The sequence below is a fragment of the Falco rusticolus genome, chromosome 4, assembly GCF_015220075.1.
Source record: "Falco rusticolus isolate bFalRus1 chromosome 4, bFalRus1.pri, whole genome shotgun sequence".
NCBI classification, from domain to species: Eukaryota; Metazoa; Chordata; class Aves; order Falconiformes; family Falconidae; genus Falco; species Falco rusticolus.
The window spans coordinates 28,558,377-28,584,975 of NC_051190.1; the positions used below are offsets into that span (position 1 = coordinate 28,558,377).

At 53.8% G+C, this 26,599-nt stretch overlaps 1 protein-coding gene and 1 long non-coding RNA gene across 3 annotated transcripts in view; one reads left to right on the forward strand and one right to left on the reverse strand.

Annotated features, from left to right (window-relative positions):
- LOC119146966 (ATP-sensitive inward rectifier potassium channel 12) overlaps positions 1 to 6,715 on the forward strand; it is a 35,328-nt gene extending 28,613 nt beyond the window's left edge. For both annotated transcript variants that reach the window (XM_037385378.1, XM_037385377.1), the window contains exon 2: positions 1,018 to 6,715. In XM_037385378.1, the coding sequence (XP_037241275.1) occupies positions 1,177 to 2,466 (1,290 nt within the window). In that variant the 5' untranslated portion in view covers positions 1,018 to 1,176 and the 3' untranslated portion in view covers positions 2,467 to 6,715. The remainder of the gene's footprint in view (positions 1 to 1,017) is intronic.
- Positions 6,716 to 8,035: 1,320 nt separating this feature from the next.
- The window catches only part of LOC119146971, a 49,685-nt gene continuing 31,121 nt past the window's right edge, over positions 8,036 to 26,599 (reverse strand). Inside the window, exons 9-11 of the long non-coding RNA XR_005103906.1 lie at positions 20,397 to 20,530; positions 13,798 to 13,910; positions 8,036 to 12,278 (exon numbers count right to left, since the gene is read on the reverse strand). This is a non-coding gene — a long non-coding RNA (uncharacterized LOC119146971). The remainder of the gene's footprint in view (positions 12,279 to 13,797; positions 13,911 to 20,396; positions 20,531 to 26,599) is intronic.

Here is a 26,599-nt window from a genome sequence, read left to right on the forward strand (position 1 = left end):
CCAGCTCTTTGGAGCGCTTGGGACATGCCATGTGGCTTCTCCACAATCCTGTCCACTGCCTGGTGCAGCACCACGAGGGGCTGGGGGGGGGCAGCAGCCTGGCAGGGTGCCACGGGGTGCCCCCACCATGGGCTCACCTGCACCAGGGAGCCTGACCGGCTTGGGCCACCTTTCCCATGTCCATGCCACCTCTCTCCCAGGCAAAGCTGTGTGTAGGTCCCTGACCCTGCAGCTGAGTCCTGCAGAAGGGACCAAAACAGCTCCCCATTCCCCAGTGGCAGTTGTCCCTTCATAAGTCTTGGCCAGCAAAAGCCATCTGTGACCGTAGATGGCTCCATGTCCCAACGGATGGGTTGGGAAAGCTGTTCCTGAGGCCATCTGCCCTGAGCGAGTGCCTTCCCGGGGCCTTCTCCAACCGGCTGTATGTTGGACTTGTCCTCTCCCATCCCCAGGCTGGGAGATGGAGGTTAAATCCACAATTCCCCACGCTTTCCCTTGACCCCAGGAGAGCTGGCGCTCGGGAGGTCGGGTGGCCACTGCTGCCACGTGCTGGGCAGCAGTCCATCTGGCACGGGCAATGTGAACTGACGGAGCCGCTTTCAGATGTACCTTTACTGCTGTCTCTGAGCTAAGGAGAACAGCTTGGCCTCTCCACTTTCCTCTCCAGCAGCCTGACCCTGCTCTGACAGCAAAGCTCATGAGAAAAGCAAAGGGCAGAGGCTCCAGTGCTACCCAAGGTTTTTCATCTGCTGGTGTCGTTGAGCATCCTGCAGATGCTGCATCCCCCCAACAAGGTTTGCTTGCTCTCTTTGTAGCACGGAAGAACAAACTCTAAGACCTTCTTCCTTCCTCCCGCGCAAGTTTTGGGGACCAGCTCAGCCACAGGACGAGTTAGGGCAGTGGGGGGGGTCCCCACTCAACATGTGGCCACCCAGCCCATCAGACCCCTGGCCAAACACTCCCTCAGGTCCCTCTGCTGTGAGAGGTAACGGCCGTGTCTTTGTTTTCTCATTGCAGAGCCTCTCGCGGGATCTGTGTGGTGACGCGGCAGCCAAGACGTGGAAGCTTGGGACTTCTCTTCCACTGCAACAGAATCTGGGGGGGTGGGCAGGGGTGGGTCAGGGGGACACTGGGAGTTGCAAGACCCTTCACCTTCACTGTGGGCTTGGCTCAGGTATGACTGCAGGCAGAGTCAACCCTTACAGCATCGTGTCCTCTGAGGAAGACGGGCTGAGGTTGACCACCATGCCAGGTATCAACGGCTTTGGCAATGGGAAAATCCACACCAGGAGGAAATGCAGGAACAGGTTTGTAAAGAAGAACGGTCAATGCAACGTGGAGTTCACCAACATGGATGACAAGCCGCAGAGGTACATTGCGGACATGTTCACCACGTGTGTTGACATCCGCTGGAGGTATATGCTTTTGCTCTTTTCCCTGGCATTTCTGGTGTCCTGGTTATTGTTTGGGCTGATTTTCTGGCTAATTGCACTCATTCACGGAGACCTAGAAAACCCGGGTGGAGACGATACCTTCAAGCCTTGTGTTCTGCAGGTCAATGGCTTTGTGGCTGCTTTTCTGTTCTCCATCGAGACCCAAACGACTATTGGTTATGGCTTCCGCTGCGTGACGGAGGAGTGCCCGCTCGCGGTCTTCATGGTGGTGGTTCAGTCCATCGTGGGGTGTATAATTGACTCTTTCATGATTGGTGCAATAATGGCAAAGATGGCCAGGCCCAAAAAACGGGCCCAGACATTACTTTTCAGCCATAATGCGGTAGTGGCAATGAGAGATGGAAAACTCTGCCTGATGTGGAGAGTTGGGAACCTCCGGAAAAGCCACATAGTAGAAGCCCACGTACGAGCTCAGCTAATTAAGCCCAGGATCACAGAAGAAGGGGAGTACATACCGCTCGACCAAATAGACATTGACGTGGGGTTTGATAAAGGCTTGGACCGTATCTTCTTGGTGTCTCCCATCACCATTCTCCACGAGATCAATGAAGACAGCCCCTTGTTTGGGATCAGCCGCCAGGACTTGGAGACAGATGACTTTGAGATTGTGGTCATCCTGGAGGGCATGGTAGAAGCCACCGCTATGACGACGCAAGCTCGGAGCTCCTACCTGGCCAGTGAGATCCTCTGGGGCCACCGCTTCGAGCCCGTCTTGTTCGAGGAGAAAAACCAGTACAAAGTAGACTATTCCCACTTCCACAAAACCTATGAGGTCCCGTCCACACCCCGCTGCAGCGCCAAGGACTTGGTGGAGAACAAATTCCTGCTGCCCAGCACCAACTCCTTCTGCTACGAGAACGAGCTGGCCTTCATGAGCCGTGATGAGGAAGAGGAAGACGACGACAGCCGGGGTTTGGAGGACCTAAGCCCGGACAACAGGCACGAGTTTGATAGGCTTCAAGCCACGATAGCGTTGGATCAGCGGTCGTACAGGAGGGAGTCGGAAATATGACTCTTGGTCCTTCTGTTGACTTTTCCGAGGGTATTTTTTTTTCCTCCTCTAATCTCTTCCCCTACAACCCGCTCAAATTATGCAGAACAATGCAAGTGCCATAGGAATGCTTGAGAAATTAGTATCCTTCATAGTTTTCAGTTTCATCGCAATAACCACTGAGCGGTCTGCAGGAGGGGACGGTGGCAGGTCACAGCGCGCCACTCATGCCCGGCGCCTGCGGCGAGGCCAGCAGCTCAGGGGGGGCGGACGGACGGATGGACGGATGGATGGATGGACGGACGGGTGGATGGATGGATGGATGGATGGATGGATGGATGGATGGATGGATGGATGGATGGATGGAGGAGGGTCCGTGGGGCACAGGCAGGCGCTCGCCCTGTGCAGCCCCGTGGGGCTTTGCTCTCCCTGTGGGGAAAATGCCAGCGTTTTCTTAGAGCTGAGCACTGCGAGATCCAAAAAGAGGAAATATCAGGAAACAAATCTTTCTCTCTCTGGTTGTTTTTTTTTCCCTTTTATTTTTTAACTGAGCAGCAACAATAACAAAAAAATTGCTCCTTCCAGTAGGCAGTCTGGTTCAGTTGCACAAGAACAACACTTGAAATAACATGCAACATTAACGTACTTCTTTTTAATTTGGGAAAAAGGCGGGGAGGGAGGTGAGAGGGTTTTTAATTTTTTCACTGTACCATTTGGAAGACTGTTTACCAAAATAATAATAACAATAATAATAATAATAATAATAATATTAAATCTGAAAGAACTCATTCAGTATTTTTTAAAAATGAACAAGGGAATGAATAAGCCACCAGGGTCATTTGAAGGGGTGACTTGCTGGGCAGATGGAAGAGCTAGAAGTCAAGACTGCATCTGATTTTGGGGTGACTTTTTTGCCACTGGCATGTCTTCGTAGGCAGAAAAGAGACGTAAGTGGCTGGAGGTCCGTGGCGGTGAAAGCAAGTAGTGTAATTACTGGCAAAGGAGCTAATAAGGAAAAGCCGGACTGTGATGGAAAGAAGCATTGCAAACACAGCAATTAACTGATGTATGGAAATATTGAACTTCAGGGTGGAAATGGGGTCTGGGGTATCAGCTGCTGAAGTGCTGGGTCTCCCCAACATCTCCAATGGGGAATTCATAACTTTCACCACACCGTACCTAGTACAAGATAGCAAAAAGCACAAAAAGGAGAGTGGAAAGTCTCGAATTTGGCTGTTTTCCAAATTTTCCAACCAATTTGGTATTTTCTCCCTTGAAAATCATTTCAAACGTGGAAATCCATGTGAACATCACCTTGTTGGGTTGTGCTTCCTCTAGCACAGCAGCCATCTCCTTGCCAGGCTGGGATTTATGAATTGCCCGTTCACCGGAGAGCCCTGTTTCAGAGGCAGATGCTTTTCTGAAAACAACAGATGCCAGTCAAGAAAACCACCCCGTCTGTGCTTCAGCCCATCCCCGTATCCCAGCCTTGAGGTGGATTGTGCCTTAGAGATGCAAACTCATCCCGCGCCCCAGCCCTCCCCCACAGCACCCCGCTTGCATCCCCCCTCCGGGGCACTGTCCCCTTCTCTCTGCCCCCATGGCAGCACCCACATCCCACCATCCGCTCTGTTGTTGGCTGGCCTTGGTGTCACGCTGCTTTGGCTTCTGCTACGGCACGAGGCAAACCGCCCCATGCATGGGAAGCCTTTGCTTCTGCCCTGCTCCCTGCCTTCGCGCAGGGGGAAGGAGTCAGGAAGGAGCAGGTTGTGGGTCCCTTCGTCCCAGCTGTGCTGCTCATTGGTGCTCTGGGAGCCAAAATCTGGCTCCCTGCTCCCCGTGGCTGTGGGAAAGGCTTCGGTACCTATCGGCATCCCGCCCCTGGCACTGGGCACGGAGCCCTGGCAGCACCTGGCCTTGGGGAGAAGGGGTTGAGAGCAGGGTCCCCAGCAGCGTTTTTGCTGTGAGGGGCTCCCGGTGCTTTTCTCCTTCCAAGCCCACATCGGGGAAGCCATATCCCACGGTTACAACTTGCTGTGGCATGTCCAGACATCGGTGGCAGAGGCAGGATTGGTCCTGTATCCCCATCTTTCTTGCAAAGGGCTCTGAGGAGCAGCTGTCCCGGTGCCCCCACCCCAGCCCTGTGCCCCTGAGCGTCGTGTCTCGCTGGCTGGCCATGGGACGGGGACCGGGACGTCATCCCCACAGGATTTCTTCCCACTCTGTTCCCACCAGAGTCTACCACCACCAACCCATGCTGCCTACCAAGGGGCTGCTCGATTTTTGGCTTCCCCTAAAAACCAGCCACTGGGAGAAAACACCCCCCGGGGCAGCACCGGGACGGAGCAGGTTTTGGCACCAAGTGCCCCAGACAGGTGTCCCCAACAGCAGGGACATGTAGGGACATGTCATTGAGCTCCGGCCGCGACATTCGTGTTTCTAAGACAGTGAAGGTGGATGCTATCCCATCGCTGGTCCCTTTGCTCCCAGGGGGCGATGGTTTTTGCCACCCACTTTTTGACCCATAGCATCTGGGGGGGTGGGAAGGATGGGGGTGGGGCGGGAGGAGAGATTTTGCGTGCGCACTACTTATTTATTTTTTTTTAAAAAATGCTTTTAAGTGGTTTTAGGTTCTTTTGAATAAATAATAATTATTACAAAAAAGGTGCACATCTTGCTGCTGTAGGGTTCTCAGAGGGTTAATTTCTTTATAAATATATATATATATCACAGTAAATATTTGTATAAAAATGAAAGAGAAATAGAGATGTCTTTAAGTAAATTATTGCTTTTAAAGAAACTTCTATGATTGTACAGTGTTACCTGGGACAATAGAATAATATATACAGATGTATTTTTAAACTGCTGCATAGGCAGATGTGAACCGGGCTGGGGAGCATCCGCAGGTGGGGGGAGGGGTCGAACCCTTCCCAGCCCCCGTTCACCCACCCCCTTCCCTGAACCCCGCTAGTGAGGATCTAGCTCTGGCGAGTTGTCGTATATATACTGTATAGTCCTCGTCCTGGCCATGGACCATGCCGGTACATAGTGTATAAATATTATTTTTGCCTACCTGTGACTGCTCTGAGCTACTGGTCTTTTTTTCTATCGACAGGGAGCATTGTGAAGCTGCCCCGTGGTGGGTTTAACCACATGGATTGTCAAAGAAAGGCCGGGGGGGGGGGGGGGAGGGAAGAAGAAAAGGTGAAAAAAGCCAAAAAATAGTGTTTGTTCATCACTCGGGTTCCCCGGAGGGGCTGAAAAGGTGCAGGGCTGCTCTCGGGGTGCAGGTTTTGGTGTCGGTCACAGCAGGGATGGAGCAGGATCCCAGTGGGAAGGGTCTCGGAGCTGAGCAAGGGGACACGTCCCCTCCAGCGATTAACTGCTGGCCATTTCCTCTGAGCTGAGGACACTCCATCCATGGAGTAACTCTGGTGTTATGCTTGATCCTTGGAGGATGGCAGGAGTCTGGGAAAGGAAAGAGACACTAATCCTCTTGGCCAGCATCCTGTAGGGATTGCCCCCGGCCAGGCTCAGTGCAGCCTCTGGCAGCACCCGCCACCCTGGCTGGGGACAGGGGACCAGACCCACGGCTGCTCCCGCTTGGCTTCACCCCAAAAAGATGTACTGGCAGAAAGGAGCCGCATCCCTGTGCCCCAAAACCACCAGCTGGGAGTAGCATCCTCTGCCCCCGACAGATGCACGGTGTGTCCCCTCAGCCGGGCAGTGGGTCCCCGGGGCCGGGAGCCGTCGGGATGAGCCTTAGCTTCTCATAACCAAAATTAGTGCACTTAGTCTTTTAGGGCTGGGACAATCACTTAGCGCTTAACCTTTCGCGATTCGGTGCCTGCTTGACCTTCAAACCTTTTGTAGGAGATGAATTCAGAGCCACCTTTTCTATCTTTAATAAGGCAGAACAAATACGTTTATTTTTAAACCCTCCTGCTCTTTCCTCTTGTGCTGACAACCAAAAGAGTCCCCTGTGTGTGTGTGTGTGTGTGTGCGTGTCCCATTTCTTGCACGCCAAAACGAGTGTGTGGCAGCCCAGTCCAGTACTCCGGCCGCATCCTGCTCTCCCACCCCCCAATTCAGGAATGCTGCCGGGGGGGCTGGTGCAGGGCAGGATCTGGCCGTGTCATGGGCAGGGAGGGGACATGAGACGGTGCCCGACCCAATGCCACCCGTCACCTTGCTGAGCCCCGGCACCCGCCAGCTGTGCATATCTGTCCCGCTGCCCACTTTTGGGGGGCGCTATCCTTCCTCCATCCCCCTGCCCCCCAACACACCCTGGTGTTCCCCCAGGCTTGGCCCCACATGGTTTGGGGACCAAGACCTGGCACCAGTCCATACGGGCAGGTTGGCAACTGGGAGCACTGGTTTCCCAGGGGTAAAATGCCGAGTCTGTTCGCTGGAGCAATGGTGACGTGCAGCGATAAGAGAAGTTGATGGATGCAATGAAATTATCTGTACCTTTTCCACCTCTGGTGTTTCTCTGTCTCATTGCACATATATTTGAGATATATGTGACAATGTATATATATATTTGTAAAATGTATTTCAGATGACAAAACTGGCCAATTTTATGTTATTTTAAATATATTATATATATTATATATAAGTCTCCAAAAGATATAAATAGACTAGAGAAAATAATATAAATATGTAATAAATGTATTTTGATCTATTTAAAATATCTCGCCTCATGCTGTATATTTTAAAGATCATAAGGAAATGTCTGCCTGTAGCAAACTTCAAACATGGTTTCAAGTCTGTCAGTTGTCACACATATAATAAGTATGTGCAGCAAACTGAGCGCGGCTGGGGGCCAGCGGGACAACCACAGATTTTTTTAGGAGCCTTTTAGCAAACATCCATCCTGCTGCCTCTAGGTAGGAGCAGAAACCCCACATCTGATTTTTCCTTGTTATCCTGCAGAAGAGGATAATTTTTCCTCTCTGACAGGTCAGGGGCTGCAGGGATGCTCGGTGGGATGCGTGGCTCTGCAGGGTAACCCCCTCCCCACACAGCCCCCTGCCTGGGTACCGCTCGCTCTGCTGCGCTGCCCTGGTGGCCTTTCGCCGGGGGACCAGTCCACAGCAGCCCAGCCACGCGGGGAGCCCGGAGATGGGAAACTGTGCCTGGAGCCCAGGCAGAAAGAGCCCAGTCATCCAAGACTGACCCAACAAATCTTCCCAGAGAGACCTTGGTCGCCCTTGGCCTCCACAAGGATCTATTTCCTACAGGCATGCCTCCTCCGGGGACCTCAGGGGACATCGCACCACGGCCAAGCGACAGTTTAACTGTCTTTAACGGTACGTCATGGCCGAAGGAAAGCAGAGCGAGGGTGTGGGATGCTATTTAAGGAGAGGGTAATGGCCCAGTGGACACAGAGCCCCTGGATTTTCCTCTTGGCTTTTGCACCTGGCTGCCGCAGAGGCTTGTGTGCTGAGATGACCTGGAGAAATTATTCATCATCGTTTCTCAGGCTGGTCACAGGGCAACCGGTGACCGATAGTTTCCATCCACCAGTGATGGTCAGTTGGGTCCCATCGGCTCCATTCCTTCCCCCATAAGGGAGTTTTTCACTCATTTAAAAAAAAAAAAAATCACTGCCCGCTGCTCACTCCAGTCACCCAAGATAGGAGCGGGGCTAAGCACGATTTAAGAGCGCAGCCTGTTTAATTTATCAAAGGGGGAGACTGAGAGGTGACTTGATTACAGCATTTGTCACGGGGAGAAGGCACTGGTATGAAGAGGTAACTTAATCTACCAGTGAAAGGCATAATAACTACCTCTTCCTGGAAGCTGAAGCTAGACAAATGAGTCTTGGAAATCGGGAGCGATCTTTTAATGATGATTAGCTATTAGAACCAGCCTGTGCTTCGTGATGCCTTTATATCTGGACCAGATGCTTTTCTGGAAGCTTTTCTCTTGCTGACGAGAGAAGAGCAGGAGTTTATTGGGGAAGGTAATGGCCTGTTACAGGCAGGTAGGAGGTGAGATGGGAAAAACCTCCCTGCTCTCCTCCAAAACATGGGCTGGATGTCAGAAAGGAAAATTCCAGGGAGGGCGTGGGGGATGCTCTTGCAGGGCCCTGCCAGCATTTCTCCTGGGGACAAGCACCGGCCTGTGCAGCAGCTTCCCAAAGTGCTTGTGCCTCTGCTCTCAGGGTTTGCTTTGCCATGCGGCAGTGACTTCTCAGGCAGCAGTTTGCACTACAAAGCCCGTTGCTTCATTTGTGGAAGCATTTAATGATTCAGGAGCCGGCAGCTCCCTGGGGACGGTTTCCACGGCCTCCAGAATTCCTCCTTCAGTGGCTGCTTTGCAGCAGAAATCCCCGGGGAGCTGAGCTGACGCTGGCACCCAGGGAAATGTGCTGCCAGGAGGTTCAGTCCTTGCTTTAGTTCCACTCCGACCATCCTCATCTTCGGGGGTCAGAGCTAAACTAATGGCTGCGGTGGTGGCCGGGGGCGGTGGGGATGGGAAGGCAGAGGCTGCCTCTGCGGGGGAAGGACCTTGCTTACCGCGTGCAGGCGTGACCGGGGTGCTTTCAGCAGGGATGCTAGGCCATGGCTGAGGTTGGGGCTGATTCTGAGCTGGCAACCTCCACTGCTAATCCTCAAGATGTCTTTAAATGCTAAAACCCTCTCTGAACTCAGCATCACACCGGCCATCACTGGCTGCCCTCCTGCCTGCTTCCCTTTGGCTTCAGGAGACCAGCGTGTCCCTCTGTGCCCTTGCAGAGGGTTATCCCCACCCCAAAAGCAGGGTGTCTTTTCATCAGCTCAGATGGGTTTGGCTCAAACACACCACCACCACCGAAATTTGGGTGGACCATTCCCTCTGGAGCAGGCAAAGAGCAGGCAGAGGGGCTGTAAGCTCTGGATTCCCACCAGGACAAAGCCGGCGTGGGCACGCATGCTGTGCTGCCCGTCCCGGCTGTGTGCCCCGGGGCAGGGCTTGCAGTGCCTCACTGGCCAAACGTGGTGCCAGGCCGGTAGGGCACTGCGTTGGTCTGACTCCTGAACGGGTGCGGGTCGGTGCCAGGCAGAAAACATCCAAACCAAATCCCCGACGTTTCCTAATGAATCCTCCCCAGCTGTGCTAAGGCGAGGCACCACATCTCAGAGGGGTGGAGGCAGGAACTCTGCTCCAGCCCCACTGCAGATGCTGCTCCTCCATCCAGCCTGGATGCATCCTCTCTCCTGGCTGCTTCGAGAAGCTCAGACCCTACAAACCCCTCTGAATTTGTCCCCTTGGCCACCTGAATTGCCCCAGTGCCATTCCGGGTGGCCGGGAGCAGCTCAGGCACCGCAGGGTGATACCCAGGGATGCTCAATTGTCTCCGGGGGTAACCATAGTAACGAAGCAGCATCTCTACTCTCCTGCTGGCAATTTGCTTTTTCATCCTGCATTAAGGTGGACCCTCTCTGATTCCTTTCTCCCCCCCACCTGCCCTGAGTGGCAACGTGAAAAGCTCTCCCACTGAGGTGCCAGCTCTCTGGCTCCTCGTGCCACATCCCAGCCCATCCCACGCCCAGTTTCATGCCGCTGTATAACGGGATACTGCCAGGGAACCAGCCCCCAGCACCCTGCAGGAGACTGGGAAGGCAGCAGCTAGAGTTTCTCCTTAACACAGATTTGTAAGTGTGAGTGGGACAAAATTAGGGGTTTCCTTACACTTGTTGTTAAAAGGTCACTGTTAAGGTTAAAAACCTTAAATACTTTTTTTTTTTTTAATTGTAAGATGCCTCTATTAGTACTAACATGCTGGCTTATTAATATGGATTGAATTTTTCAGCGCTGAATGTAATTATCACCCGTTAAGTACTTTGTTCACCTTTCACATTTCTCCCAGCTCGGGGAAGGCAAACACATGAGTCAGCGTCCCTTTTTCTGTCAGTTTTAGGCAGTTTTGGTGACAAGCCGTCATGAATCAGCACAACACTGCAAAGTTCAGGTCGCAAATGCTCGCCACGATGCTGCTCCTGGAGAAAACCAGTGATTTAAAGGAGGCGAAGGAAACCCCCATCCTGACCCTGGGCTTTGGGGAAAAACCTCAGGTGAACAAATTTAGAGTCAAACTGGTGGCGCTGCTTTAAGGGAAGAGGCACAGAAGGGTTTCCAGTGGGATATCAGGATGGAGAGGGAAGAGGAGACATGTCTGAACTGGCAGACCAACACCCCTTCCCCAGCCAGTGGATGCTTTGCCACCTCTTCCCCTGCAGCTGGCACATTTATTCTGGCAATACCTCATTAGTGTGTAATTAAGCCTTCCACTCTTTGCCAGCACCACCTGATGACCCCAAGCATCTTGCCTGTCCCCCAGGCTGGGGTGTTTCTCGCTGTCCCCTTCCAGGCTCCGGGCTGACCGGCTGCAGCACCCACGCAGGGTGTGGGCAGGTGTGCCGGGCACCCAGGAATGGCATTGGCAGGGGGTAACCCCAAAAGCCTGTTATGTGGGGGCTGGCATCCCCGCCTAGTGGGCTTGCTGTCCGTTTGGGTTCGTGGCTGACTCAGCCCCAGATGGCTGCTGCAAGTGCTTATATAACAGCATGTTTTGGTGGGGGCCGGGGACGCGGTGCGCGGCGAGGAGGTGGGCGCGGGGGCGAGGGAGGGAACAGAGCTAAAGATAAGCCTGGCAGCTCTGACAGTGCTTTGCCAGGCCCCGCAGGAGCTGGCAGGGGAAAGGCTGCCAGGGATCGGGCACCCAGCTCGCAGCCACCGCAGCCGCAGGGCTTGCCGTGGTGTGTGGCCACAGAGAAACAGCTTCGCGTCCCGCTGCTGGCAGCTGCATCCTCCCACCAGTACCCATCGGGTACCACCGGCACTCAGCCACAGCTCGCCCTTTCCAGGTTCACCTTCCTGCAGCCTCTGCGCTGCCTCTCACAGATAGCCCCCAAACCACCCCAGCTCCCTAAAACACTTCGCCCCCGCCAGCCCCCCCCGTGTTTCATGACCTGGGTGCAGCCGGAAAGCGAGTTTGCCTGGCTGCAGGACTGAACCGGGCAGCACAGAGCCTCCCCACATCCTTCACCCCCATCGCTCCCTCCCTCCCGCACCCTCTGCTTTGCTGGTGACTGCCAACCAGTGTGGCAATTGGAACAGAAAACCGATGTTATTTCTCTTAAAGGGATGTTTTGGTTGACCTTTGACCTCTGTAGAAGTCTTCCTCTTTTGCTCAGTTTATGAATTCAATGTAAACACAAAGATGACCCTTGTTTTATGGGAGTTTTATTTTAATGCTCTGGAGATTTGCTAAATAAAACTGATTCTAATATGAAGGATGTGCTGGGTGTGATGGCTTTTCTCAGGTGGGGCAACTGGGGGGGTTGGGCCAGGTAATTAATAACTTGAGACCCTGCTCCATGCCTGGGTGGGTGCTGCACGTCCCTCAGCACCACAGTTATCCATGAACCCCCAGGATGGCTTTTATTTGGCTGGAGCTGCCCTCCCGAGGAGCCTGCCCCAACCCAAGGGGGCTGAACCTGGATTTCATCCCCAAGCCCCTTCTGTGCCTTGCATCAGGCCAAGCACGCGGGTACGGGGGCAACCCCAAGGAGCCTCGGAGGCTGCTGGCAAGCCCTGGAGCAAGGCAGGTCCCTGCGCCCCTGAAGGTTCCTGGATGGCAGAGGAACCCTGCTGCAGGAGGGATGGAGAAGGTCACCGGCCATGGCCCGGCCAGCAAGACCTTCTCCGCCGAGCTCTCCATACGGCATCGCCGTAGTGATGCTGGCTGTGGGGGCGATGGCAAGAACAGGCAGTCGGTGCCGGCAGGAGGAGCGCTGCGGGCTGCTAACAGCACTCAGATGGTAGGGGGAAGTCCGCAGCTCCTGATAATTAGGAGAAAGACTAAATAAATCCCTTTGAAAAAGACAATGTTGGGGGCGGGGAGGTGGGGGGAAGAAGCTCGGGCCTGGGCTCCTGCCAGCGATGGATTTGCAGAGTGCTGCCGCCCACGCTGGCTGGGAGCAGAGAGGGGTATCGTCCCTGCAAGGTCGGGGTGGCGAGGCGGCGGTGGCAGCGGTGACAGTCAGCACAAGGAGGGCTAACAGTGGCCATGGTGGTGGCAGCAGTGTCGGGTGGTTGCCAGCCCAGCGGTGGGTGTCTGGGTGCCCCCTCCCATACAGGTCTCTGCAAGTGCCCCCCCCCCCCCCCGCCTCAGGTCTCCATCCCACATCCCTTGGCACAGAGAGGACTGGGATTTATGGGGAGCGTGAATCTGGGGATTACGCTGCCAGAGTCTGACCAGCCAAAAATTGTTAAAAATCAGAATATCCGTAGCTGAAATCCAGCTTAAAAGTCAAACCAATCATCCAAACCATCTGCCTCGCCATTGAAGATAATACTACTTTTATTGTTTCCATAAGCTGCTAAGCAGCTTTTCGGCAAGAAAAAGCCTCTCTGCTGGGACATCGGCTGTGGTGGGACGGCACGGTGGCCTGCCCGGCAGCAGCCAGGCTCTGCTGGCACCGGGAAGCAGGGCACGATGCAGTAACACGGAGGGTGCGGTGCAGGGACTGGTGCTGGGTTTATTGCATTGCTGCATGCTACAGCGGGGATAACCGCTCGTGGCCACCTGCCATTGCCTCCCCTGGGAAACCTGCTGATGGAGAAGGGGCTGCAGTACCAGACCTCCTCCAAGACATCCCAAAACTTTTCTGGAGGCTCTGGCAGCCACGGGTGATGTGTGACAGTCTGTAACAGGAGCTGCCCTTGCTGCTGCCCACCTGACCTTCTCCCAGAGGTATTATTAGCAGCCAGCCTGAGCCACGAGCTTTCCATCTGCAAGCCCTCCCCGGCTGTGGGCCAGGGAGAGGAGCTGTGCATGATACTCCCCATTTCCCCATGGACACGCACCACGCTGAAGGCTTCGAGCCACTCTCTGCTCACCGATACCTGGAAGATGTTGGTGTCCAGCAGAGAGACCAGCCTGTCCTGCCTCTTCTAGACCCTCCCTGTACCGTCTCCCTGAAGCAGCTGCCATGCAGTTCACCCTCTCCCAAACCACCATCCCACTCCCAGGACCTCACTCTAGCAGCTTCCAATGTGATAGAAGCTGATGTCTCTATTCCCATCTCTGGCTTCTCCAGGTGACAAAAGCATCACCCGTCATGCCCCTGACTGATCTTTCCTGACATATAAATATCCCCTTGGCCCACGGATTTCAAAGCAGGACAGGTAAGGGTATGACAAAGGCTAAGACATGTTATTTGCCCGAGCCTGAGAAAGCAGGACACGTGCTCGGGTTGGAGATGTGTCTGGGGTGAAAATTCACTCTTGCCTGTGAATTTGTATCAATGCGGTACGAGCACAAGCACTTGTTAATGAAATTGTCCCGGAGTCACTTACATAAGACATTCGTGCTGGCATCTGGGTGCTCCTCCTGGCTTTGCTCAGGATGAGTTTGCTTGGAGAGATTATTATCCAATGGGAAGACACACCTGAACCAAAACTGAGTTGTCCTCGTATGGAAATAAAGAAGGAGAAAGAGCTGTTAGATCAGCAACCAGCAAGATAACAGGAAACCGTGCTTTTAAAGATCACCCAGCTTTTACTTTGTCTTATTTCAAGTGCCTGGCAGCGAGTTGGCCCTGCTTTTCCCCTGGGAGTGGCGGAGTCCGGCGTGGGGTTTGGTCCCTCCACCGCAGAGCCCCAGCTCCCAGAGCCCTGTGGTTTGCAGAGGCACCACTGCCACCTGGAAAGCGGCTTGGCAGCTGGCACAGACCATTTCACTCCAGCTCAGCAGAACAACGCAGGGACCATGGTATCCCCTGGCTGCCCCGTGTCCCTGGCAAGGCTGCCTCTGATTTTGTTCCTCCTCTTGAGGATGTTCCTGGCTGCTCGGCTCCTCTGCAGCACCTGACCGTGGCTCAGTACTGGCTCTAGGGATGATCCTATCCCTCCCTGCTGTGAAGTATCTGCCCCAGGGCTCACCTGGGGGACCTGGCTTGCAGCCATCAAAGCCACATCATGGACTTTTAATTAGGGAGAGCTGCAATTAGTGGAACATGAGCAGAGTGAGAGGAGAAGCCCTGGCCTGTCAGCCTTGGCTGCTTCACACTGTTAGGCTACAAGGTCTCTGATGCTTTCCCTAATTAGCCCAGAAAGATGCGCTGCCTCGACCATGACCGTCTAGCAACTGGGGTGTGTGTCGGACCCCTGGTACAATTCCTACCTGGATGCACCTCACATGCAACTCAGCCAGCTCCTGTGGGCTAAATGTCCACAGAATTTCACCCAGCAGAGCAGCCTGGTAATCTTCCCTGCAGGAAGACTGATGGGCTGATATCCACAATTTTGCGTCTGTGTGCGTGTTTGTGTCCCTCCTCCACACAGCGATGTAAGGGTTACGCCGAGTGTGCAGAAAAGGATGGTACTTTGTGCCTGCACCCCTTCCACTGGGTGCTTCCAGTCCTGTGGATGAACACAAGCTCTTGGATCTCAACATCAGAGATATCCAAACACCGTGATCCAGGGAATCGCAGCTGGGAGGCACCAGCAGGGTCAGTGCCTTGGAGCTGTGTTAGACTCAACGCAACTGTTGCCAGAGGGGTCCATAGATTTCCATATGCCACAAGCCATAAAGCGTACCCTGGAGACCCAGCATCAACATAAATCATCTGTTGTACACATGACAACAAGCCACAGAAACCACAGGGAGCAGCAGGCGAGGCCGGGATTGTCACCGTGTCCCTGCTGCACATGAGAACTCAGTCATGAGTTCCTGACGTGGGAGCGGGTACCGCTGCCTCCTGCTCAGTGAGGACAGTGCTGGGCTGGCAGAGGGAGCTGCTCCCACACTGTCCATCCTCATCCTCCTGCTGCAAGAGGGATTTACTGCTCTGAGCAGCATAGAGCAGGTCCTTGACCGACAGTGCTGTGCCTGGGCTGCACATCCCACCGGTGCCATTTCCGAGATGCTGGCAAGCATCCCCTCAAGAGGAAAGAAGCTCAGCCAAGCCTGAAATGACCTGCTGGGGCAGGGTAGGCTCCTTCCACTCTCACATCATGTGCTGGGATTTATATAAAAGGGGATTCTTTGCAGGATGGCCTGACCCACAGAGGGTGACGTTCACAGTGTGCTGCTCACAGACCTCAGCTTGAATAGTCGTGGGCTCAGGGTGAGCCCCAGCCTCTGCCACAAAGCACTGGGCTCCCTTTGAGGTCAGCCTGCACCCGTGCATCGAGTCACAGGACAGGGCTCTGGGCCACTCATGCACATCAAGTGATGCTACACATGCCTTTAGCACTGCCTGGACCCCCAACTGTGGGCACAGCACCCTGGTCCCTCTCCTCTGCCCACAACTGAAAAATTAAGGTCTCGTTCCTCATGTCCCCATGGTGCCACTCGCTGAACAAACCCCCGGCCCTCCTCATACCCCGTCTTCCCAGACCCCGGTGCAGCTCTGACCCCACTCCAGTGCAGAAGCCTGTGAGCTTTCTCCAGCCATGGCTGCTCCTGTGCACACTCCAATCTTTGATTAACTCCAGGCTGCTCTCTCTTCACAGCCCCCTGGGAAATAAAAGCCTCCAGTGATGCAGATTGTTTCCAGCTGATGGAGAAAGCAGGGGGTGAACCTGCCAGCAGTGGCCACAGTTGCCTCTGAGAAGGGGCTGGGGATGGAGCCAGGATGGTTTCCTCTGCGCAAGGTGTCCCTGTGTCCATAGATGCTGGCATGTGTCCCTGAACCCCTGCAGGTATCTTCACATCGCTTCTGGAGACCTAAGCCCAAGCTGTACTGCTGGGGCATGTTTTGACTTAGAGCATTGCAGATGCCGCAGCCTGAGGTTGGCTCCTTGCTGGAGCTGCTTCACTGAGTCCTTTTGGAAGAAGATATTTGGGGGTCAGGGGGAAGTAGGCTCCAAAACTCCCTGGTCAGGACCATGACCAGGCTGGGACTGGTTCACCCTACAGACGGCTCTGATCCAGGCTTTGAACACATCGCAATCCAGCACTGGTGTGACCTGGATTATGGGATGATGTATAGCAAAGGTTGGGAGGTTCAGCTCTGCATGGCTTGGATGCTAGCCCGGTCTGCACAGCACAGCTGACCACCGCACACTGGGAATGTACCGTATGCCCATGGCACCGAGAGAGAGCAAAGGGGAAATACCCAAGCCCAGCATCCCCCAGCCTAAGCAGGACCATAAACCCAGCTTGTGCTCCAGGCCCCTGCATCGTGGTACATTCTGGAGCCACTGAGAAGCTCAGATTTGATGTGTCCCAGGGACCCCCAGGACTTATTGTTGTGGCCAAGACTGCTGAGATTTGGCTACCTTGCCAAACTAGCCATCTCAAAGGTTACCTCAGCCATATCAGCCAGGCTGACTGCTCTTCTGGGACACCATGGGGGCACTGGGAATGAACTGGGTTCTCGGCCACTGTTCAAGCAGTATGGAAACCATATAGAAAGGAGGCAAGCTCAGAGCTGGAGACATAGCACTGGTCCTTGGGAAAGGACTCTGCCACAGTCTTTTGTGTGTTTCCTTGGTCACCTCCCTTAAAGCGCATGGCTCGATTCCATCAGAAACTAATTTCCAGGTCCTAATACCAGTGCCAAAGCACAGTCGCTGGTTTTGATTCCCCAGACTGCACTGCAAAGCTATAAGCCAGGTCAAATGGGAGCACCAGTGGTCCCCGCACTGTGAGAGAGCATCCCTTCTCCCGGGAGCTGGTCACCAGCGTGGGCTGAGCCAAGAGCAGAGGATCCAGCAACACAAACGCAGCCACTCCGCCTGCCGAGCCCCGCTCCATCATCCCTGTCTGCTCGTTACTCCCACAGACGTGCACACACAGCGGCAGGACAGGCCATGCCAAGTGCTCCTCGGGCACCATCACCTGATCTCCGCAACCCGCTCCAAGCCCGGACAAAAATAAATCCGGGAGTGCTGCAGCGGAGCCGCTCTGGCAAGGCGGGCCAGGCTGAGCCCGTTGTTCCAGTGATAATGCTTGTTCCAGTGACTGATCGGGGAGAAATGCAGATATTCCCCTCGAACCTCTCCAGTCTCCTGCTGCAGAGAAACTGTGGCTCAGCGTCCGGGAGCGGGTAGAAGCATTTGGTGCTGAGCAGAAAAGGACATGGTTTTTCCCCACCATGTGAATCTTCTTGTTGATAAAAGGTTCCTTCCTTGTGGGCGAGGCTAAAGTTTCCACAGGCAATATTTTTTCCTTGGAAGTTTTTATTTGCTTAAGTGGAAGGGCAAAAAATCTCTCACCTCATATGCTGAAAGTCTGAAGCTCTGTCCCGTCCCCCCCGGTTCTGGCAGGGCACATCACCCCTGCTGTGCAGCATCCTTTTACTACACAAAATTGGCACCTCCTTGCAGTTACCAAGGTGTTTCCAACCATGTAAAGAAATACCCATGGAAAAGCATGCTGAGGCCCTCCAAACTCATTTCAGTTGTGACCTAAGTCGGTGTTTGGTCACAAGGGTACGAAGTCGCAGTAGCTGTGGCTTTGGCAGGACAGAGCCAGAGCTGTGTGGTGACCGAGGGGACACCACAGAGTCCCATTGCAATGAGGGCTGGGGGAGGACCAGCAATTTAGGGTCATCTCACCCATGACACATCTGACACAAGCCAGCCCTGCAGGGGGGGATACACCAGTACCTGCTCGGCTTTCACATTGCCTTGAGGGGCTGTAAAGTTGCCCTCAGATCCTTGATTTCTCCTGTGATGCAGAAATACTGCAAAGACTCTGCTCCAGAGGATCTTCACCAGCAGCCTGGCTGAACGCAGGACATGCCCCAACCCTACACAAAAAGCCCCATGAAGGCTTTGCTGCAGGAGCCTCCTACCAGCAGAATGGAGATGTGGGCATCAGCCGCACCTCCTCATGCTCCAGGTTGCCAAGTGGCTTCCAGGGCCCCTGCTCTGAGCAGGAGACATCAGTCCCTCACATGCACAGTCCATCCAAACAGCCCAGCGTGCTCACAGCCTGGCACGGGGATAAAACAGGAAAAAAAGCCAGATCTGAGCAGGAACCTAAGAGAGAAGGCTGCAGCAATATGGTCCTGGAGAAAGCAAGAGCACAACCCCTTGGCTTCCCTTCCCTGCTGCTGCCATTGCTTTCCAGCCTGCCCCAAGCTCTCGGCTTTGCAAAGAGCTCCTGGTGTTTGCTGGGCCACAGCCCCATCTGCATCACATGAGCAACAGCCCAAACTCTGGTGCATCCACCAAAAAGCCTCCTGCCTCCCAGCAGCGTGCCAGGGAAATCACAAGGCACCAGGGTAAGCAGCTCTCCTTGTCCCAGCACAGTCCTGGGACAAAAACTCTGCCTGCCTCCATCGTGCTGGCATGTTGTCCCTCTCCTCCAAGCCTGACTTCACTCACCCCCTCTCCCCAGGCCATACCTGGTTCTTCTTCTGAAGGCGTCATGACTTCACTGTCTATTTTTATCCAGCCCACTGCTAAGTAAAAGCAGAGTTGACACTGGCTTTTGTAAAAAAAAAAAAAAAAGAAAAAAAAAAAAGAAAAGAAAAAGCATTTTTCTTATTGTGTGGGAAAAGATCCATGGGTTGGGTTTTCTTTTTCTTCCCCCTTAACTTGGAGATCTCCCAAAGCAAACAAGTGCTGTTAACTGGAAAATAGGATGATTCACCAGTCCCCTGGGCAGATGGTACCCGGGTCCTCTATTCTCCAGCTCCTGGCAAGGGAAAATGCCCCATATAAAACTTAAAATAAATAGATGATCCTGTATCCAACACGGGATCTGTTTTGCAAAGCCAGTGTGTCTTCAGTGACCTCCTGCATGTGCCCAGACCACTCGGTTCATTCCATCTTGGTGTCCTGCACCAGAGGGGCCATTTGGGATGTGCAGGGGCACGGGAAGTTTCCAAAGGCTGCAGCCTGCCCGTGGTTGCTGGACGCCGAGCAGTGTGCTGGGCTACATCCGTGAGCAAAGGGATGGAGCAGCCTTGAGCCACCCCAGGAGCTGCAGCAGAGCTGTTGCTGCATGACAAGGTGTCTCCTCCTCCATGGAGCATCTGCTACGCAATGCCCTTGCTCTGGGGTGGTGATAAGATGCTGACATACAGAGAAGCTGGCCAGGAGATCCCTGTGGGTGAACACACAGCAGCACCAGAGAAACGAAGCAACATTTATCTTCCCTGCAGCCTCTGACATGTGCCACAGGGAGATCATTTTCTTCACGGTGCAACTCAAATCCCATCTGGATAGTGCAGGAATCTGCCATCCTTTCCAGAGACAGAGAAGGCCTGTTTTCAACTGCCCCCAAATCCTCCCTCCCATGGGCAATGGGACCACTCAAGCTCATTCATCCTCATTAAGTTCCCCTTACAGACACCCAAGCTCTGGCCCTGCAAGGTGGCCTCATCTCAGGGGCATCCAAGCCAGCGATGCAGCAAAGCGGAGGATCCTGAGGGGTGCTGGGGCATCACAACCCCTGAAGCACACCTCACAGGGGAAGTGCTGTCCATCACCAGTGTCTGGTGAAGGAGCTGTGACGATGATGGTGCTGGAGAAGACTGGGATGAAAACAGGAACTGGGTGGGTCTTGGGGTGACCCGGGAGTGAACTGTTCCCTGTTGAGGTGCTGGTTCCTGGCCATCAGGAGCAGGACTGCGTTCAGGGTCTGCCTTCTCCTGCCTGGGACATTACAACAGCAGAGGAGCCCAAAGCACAGGCTGAGAGGCCGAATTCCCAGCACTTTAATATTCCCCCTTGGAAGCTTTTTGGCTGCTGGCGGCCTGGGTTATTTCTGGCTGTGCTCAGCAGGAGTATTTTTCTCTTGCTTCGTAGCAGGGCAGGGATGAACAAAGAGCTCAGCTCTCTGCCTCTTTGGCGGGGACAGTCCCGCTGCCCTGGCAGCACCGACATGAGCTGTGCGCTCGCTCCCTGCTCTCCAGGCCAGAGAGGAGCTCCCCAGAGCTCACGAACTGCTCCCCGCATGAGCCACAAACACATGAAATTGTCTTCCTTCCTCTCACCTGTAAATCAGACCTTTTCAGCTCAAGGTCCTCGCAACAGGTCCTGTCCCACTCCCTGGTCTTTCTCCTGCATCGCTGTGGGAGGCAGATCAGAGACGCTGGGTTGCAGGAATGCTTCAGCTCCTAGGAGGGCTCTTGGGATAGAAAGAACAAGGTTTCTTAAGCCAAAGATAAGCCTCAAAATAAGTGACAGCCAATTGCAGTCTCACCTCCTTGCCCACATTGCCACAGCTGCTCTGGGCATTTTTATCAGCTTTGCCCTCCTCCTGTTGCCTTTGTATTTTATTCAGATGCACCCACTCATCCCCTTCACGCCTTGGGGTGGGCAGCAACCTGCTGCCTCCATACCCAGTCCTCCACCTCTGCCCAACGACGAGGCTGTGACAGCCGCAGGTCACCTCTGGGCATGCCTGGAGAGGGATTAGGAGGAACAATCCTATTTTTCATGCCAAATATCTTGAATAAATTGTGTCTTGAATAAATTGTGCTGCTACAGGTTTAGAAAGAGGAATACAGCCAGCACCCAGGAGTTCTGGTTTGGCTGCGATGTGGGCACCCTGGTGGCAGGAGGTGTTAGGGTGTGGGGCTGAGGAACGGGTTTAGGGCTACGATTGCTCCTCTGAATGCCCCCCCTGCTCCCAGCGAGGGGGCTGGGAAGTGCTGCCTCTGCAGAAGGCTCTGATTTTGCACAGAGATGTCCAACAGAGCCAGGCTTGGCCTGGAAGGGTTAAACCCACCCAATCCACCCAGCAGACTGGTCCCATTCCCTCCCCAGCGCCCAGCGGTGTGGTGCTCAGCTGCAGCAGCAGGAAGGGGGTTGTAGCCCCTGCTCTCCACCACCCCCCCAGCTGCCCTGCCTGCTCCTCCTGGCCAGCTGAACAAGCACCCAGCGCAGGGGATCGTGTGCTTCGTGGTCCTGGGGGCAGAGTGGTGGTGGGAAAGGCACTGGGTGAGGGAGGCGGGGGCGAGAGATGCAGTAGTGACCTTAGCCCTGGCATCTGGAGCAGGGTGGGTGGCTGGAGACAAGGTGGGTGGTCTCTAGTCCACATCACACCACTGGAAAGGGCAGAGATGTCCACTCTGAGCCTCCCTGCGTGGGGAGCTGGCAGAAACACAAGCATCCCAGGGCTGGGATTTGGGACTGCCAGGATTCCCTCTGGCCACAAACTTTTCCTGGCCTGGCTGCAGCTCAGAGCACAGTGATCTGGCACCCCAGATCCCAAACTACCCCACAGCTCACCGCAAATTCAGCCACAGGGACGCCTCGCTTGGATCTAGTCCCCAGCTGAACCACAGCAACCTGGTAGACACCAGTTAACACCTTTCCAGAGGGCTCAAGGCAGCTGGAGGACCCCTTTGGTCATACCCCATCCAGGGCACGGTGGCAGTTCCCACGGACAGTGGGGACAGGGAGCCTCTGCGATGGTGGATGCTGGGGTGGGAAGGCTGCATCTCCTGTGCAGCGGGGTCAGTATGGCATCAGGCAGCCCCAGGCACCCACACACAGCTGTGATCCCCCATGGGAGCTGCTCCCTTGGCCTTTCCTCTCCCAGACCTGGCTCAGAGGGAAGGGGAGGACAGAAAAGCCCATTTTAGCCCAAGCTCCCAGTGCAGACACACCTGGAAGAGAACATAGCTGCCACAGGCTTCTCACAGGCCAGGATCTTCTCCCTATAATAGCCCTGCAAGTCTAAAATGGGGTCCAGCACCAAGTGGTGCCAGGAGACATGGGCACTGTCCTCATGTCCCCACTCTACCACACCTCCTGCCTCTGCCATCAGCTGCTGCTTTCCATGGAAATTTGCTGGTTTTCCCCTGATAACAGATCCTGCCCAGTGCTGGAACTGGAGTTCCCCTGCAGCACTCCAGCCTCCCACCATCAATTTATCTCCCAGACTTAATGTCACAAGTGCATCATGGAAAATACTATTGATCCAGCAAGGTGGTGACTTAATTTGAGGGCTCTAACGAGGCAGTGATTTAACCTTATTACACAAAGGTAAGTAGAGCTGTTGGGTGCCCTGTTGTCCAGCTCCTCATGTGGGAAGGTGCTTCCAAGGAGACAGAGTTAGGGAAGGGCTGGGGTGGTTGTGTCCAGAGCTGAGTCAGCACCTCGTTGTGCTGGAGGGCCCAGGCTTTTGATTGTGCTCAAAGTCACAGGGGACTTCTGATACAGCATGACCCTCTGCGCTGCATCTCCCAGCATTGCTCTCTCTAGTGCTTCCCTCCATCTCCTGGCTTCTTCCCCTCCACACACCTCTAGGAAGCCTCGTAGCATCCAGTTAATGTACTGTTACAAAACAGCACGTCCTGGCTTCACAAAAAGGTAGAAAACCCAGCAGAGAGCACCCATAAGGAGACTTCCAGCCCGCCACCAACTCACTTTACATCCCTGATGAAGTCCTTTAACTCGATTTCCCTGTTAATGTATCACACTAACAAGATCATCCCTTAACTCAGATGTTTATTTGCCCTCTCTTCCTTCAGGCCATACAGCCTAGCTGCTTGGACACCTCCTTCAGGTCTCCAGAGAATTTGGAACACGGCCAGGACAGAACCGGCCCTCCCCAGAACTAAAGCCCTGCTGTGGGATGGAGCCAAGAGCCCCAGCTGTGCCCAAAAGCAGCCAGGAGGGCAATGGGGCAGCTGAGCACCAGCTGAGATGCTCCTCACTTGTGAGCAGCCAGGCAGCAGAGAGTACAACGAGGGAAGCTCCAGCTTTTACTGACCCACGGGCTGGGGAACACATTCTCTGTGGCCTGGGACAGCTCACACTCACACCAGCAGCTCGGTTCTACAAATCATCAGGGTGATGGCTTTATTTCTGACTCCTCTCCTTGCTGACAGCAGTGATTTTTCCAACCACCCTGACCACAAGCTTGCAATATCAGTTTCTACCACTCTGAGCCCAACAGAGCCCTGATCTTTCCTGGACTCCTGAGACACCACCACCATCCTCTGCTCCCTCCAGAAGCATTTCCTCTCCTCAGCTGGAAGCAGGTGCAGGCTCCTGATAACTCTTCTTTCTGTCCACAAAGGAAACAGGGCGTGAGAACCATCCTGTACACACACAGGGCAACAGCCCTGCTCCCACTGAACTCAGACTTGCAGATGATTCTCCCCTGCTCTCTGCCAGGCCTGGGAAAGTAAGGCTGTGGATAGAAAACAAACGTTTCAATCTCCCTAAGCCAACGATCCCATCGATGTCTCAGCACAACCTAACAACAAGGATCTCCTCCTCCTTGCAGCTGGTGGAGGCAGGACACAAGCACACGTTGGTATGACTGTCCCTGCCTCCAGCACCGTTGCTGCCAGCTAGAAGAGGGTCTCGGCACATGGAGACCAGGCTATTGCACCCACCGGTCATGGCAGGTGCTGGTATCTCTAGAGCATTGCAGAGCTATATTGTCCTATGAGTTCTTGCTGTAACCAACCTCAGCACCATGTGAAGGTACTGTCTTAATGGTCTTAGGAGCAGGTGGCTGGAAACAACATCCTGAGGTTCATACACTTTTCCCAGCTGTGAGAGAGCATCTTCCTGGCTCTCCTGCTCCAGGAGATCTGGGCAGTGAATATGGATCCCCATAGAGAAGTGAGGCATACAGCTGGCAGCCAGGTGTGAGGCAAAATATCCCATCCAAAAACAAAACAAAAAACTCAATACCACATCAGAAAAACTCCTGGAAATGGGGAAAGGATCAGAGAGTGAAGGGAAGGAGGAAAAAACCTCTCCGCCTTTTAGTCCTTCAGACAGGCATCACGTATAATGGACCTAGATATCCTACAAAACCTGGGCAACTTCATCCCTTCTCACATGTGCATGCTGGAAAAGTGGACCACCAAGGAGAGGCCAGGGAGAGACTTCCCCCTCCGCTCTCTCCTCCCACCCATCACCAGCTGTGGCCGGCAAGGACAAGGAGCGGGGTCAGCGGGCTTTCTCTAAAGCATGGACTGAGAGACACCGTGCTCTCACCTGGTTAACCACCAAACCAAATCCCCTTGTCTCTGCACATTCACTGCACAGTCACTGCTTCAGAGGCACGTTCTCCCAAACACCCTCCCCTCACCGCCTCCTGCGTGCAGAGACTCGTACGTCACTGCCTGTGGAGGAGAACCGGTGGGCTGGGGACCGAACTTTGGTCTGCGTGGGAAGCTCCCCGCACGCAGCAGTAAGGGCGAAGTTTAACAAGGATGTTCAACAGGATCCAACAGTTTAAGAAACCTCGAGATCTCTCCCATGATGACTGGATGCTTTAATGCAGCAACCACTCGTTAGCAGCATAGGAATGCCAAAAGGAAAGCTGGGGTGATGTGGGGAGGGGTAGAGAGACTGGAAGAGGATAAAGAGATTGGAAAACTGCTGACCCCTGTCCTTTCTCACTCTTTGACATGCAAATCACATTTCCCTTTCAAGGAGCAATGAAAAACCTCTTGGCAGGGCTTGGAGAGACTAGGCTAAATCAGATCCATGGAGTAACTGCCCCCTGCAGCCAGGCTGAAATTGTACCCTACAACGTATCACATACTCCTGCCTACGTCCCCAGCAACCCCCATTTTAAAACCCAGACAGCACTGGGATTTCTTTGTAACCATAGGAATTGCAAATAGGTTGCTGGGAGAGAGAGATGCCAAGGGAGAAAGGTTAAACAGACATTGCACTCTGAGGGGGAGAAACGAAGGATCCAATTCAGCTTTGCAGTTTCTAAAACAGCCTCATTAGATCCTGAGTGAAGTGTGCACAAGCAGTTTTGGCAAGGAGAAACAAAAGACTTGAGAGAAGTGAGAGAAAGGATGAATGAACAAAAGACAGGAAAGCTGCACACATTTTCAGTCCCTGAAGTTCACTTGTCTCTCTTTTAATGCCCAAGCACTTTTCTTCATGAGGTACCTTTGGGAAAGGTAGGAAATGGGGGATGAGAGATTACTACTACCGGTTTTCTCACTAGATCCTATTAAATAAAAAGATGGGAGTAAGGAGAAATTCCCAAGGCGAGAAAAAGATTCCATCATTTATTGACGGGCCCCTGGGAGGCTGAAGCGGAGATGTTGAGCTGAATTCAATTACAGACCCGGTCAGAATCAGGCAGGAAGATGTGGCTTCTTTCACTGTGTCAATTAAAGAGGTGACTGGGAACGATAGACTTCTCTGCACAGCCTCTGACCCATGAGTCAAAACATGCTTCCATCCGGCACTGCCTGATGGCTCTGTGGCTCCCACTGGGAACATATGGGCTCATGGACAGTGCAGGGATGCCAGAAGGCATCTTTGCAGGCTGGGCACTCAACAAAACCAAGCCTTGTGTCCTCTGCAGAAATTACTGTTCTCTGCAGGAAGGTGGCATCATTAACAGTAATTAATTTGCAGCCACTGTCCTCTTCCTTTGTGTTACCTGAGCAGAACCGATTGCACCGCCTAGCTGCATTACCGAGCTTAGTGCAGCCGAACATCCGCAGCTTCCTCACGGAATCTGGGTACATAGTTTCTCACGTCCCTGTTGAGCATTTCCCTTAGGGAGCTAGGGGATAGCTGGGCCACACTCCCCTATGGCCCTGTGAAAAGAGACAAGGTGGAGAAGCTTTCAAAAGGTACCTTTCAAAAGTGTAGCATCACATCACACACACACACACCCCCCTTCCTGGCTGATGGAAGCAGGTACAGCTTCACTCAGGGTGCTAAACTGCTTGTTTCAGGAACTGAAAAGGGAAGGGTGCAAGAGCAAAAAGCAGATGCCAGGAAATACCACATCCTTCCCCCCTTTACTGCCCTCCACCTTAGGCTAGGTTTGGGTATCCCCAGTTTTCAGTATTCCATCATTTCCCTTGCAAGACTGTCATACAGCTCAAGAGCTCCTAGACACGGAGAGCTGTCCTGGCTAATCCACTTACCTTCTCTTTTTCTCCTGTGCTTCGATCTTCTCCCTATGGATCACCTTTAGCATTAGAACAGGCATTGATACAAGATAACAAAGCAGCAGCAATCTGCACCTCAAACAAGGCAAAACCAAAGCAGACAGATGCACCCAGAAACGGGCTGAGAGAATTTGCTAGTTGATGTCTTAAATGCAAAGCAGTGGATAGGGGAAATAAACAGAAGAAACCATGGAAAAGGGAAAAAAGGCAGCAAGGAAATCCCAGGCTCAGCCAGGCAGGGCTCTGAGGGCACAGCCCAGAGAAGAGATGGGGCCAGAGACATCTGTGCTGAG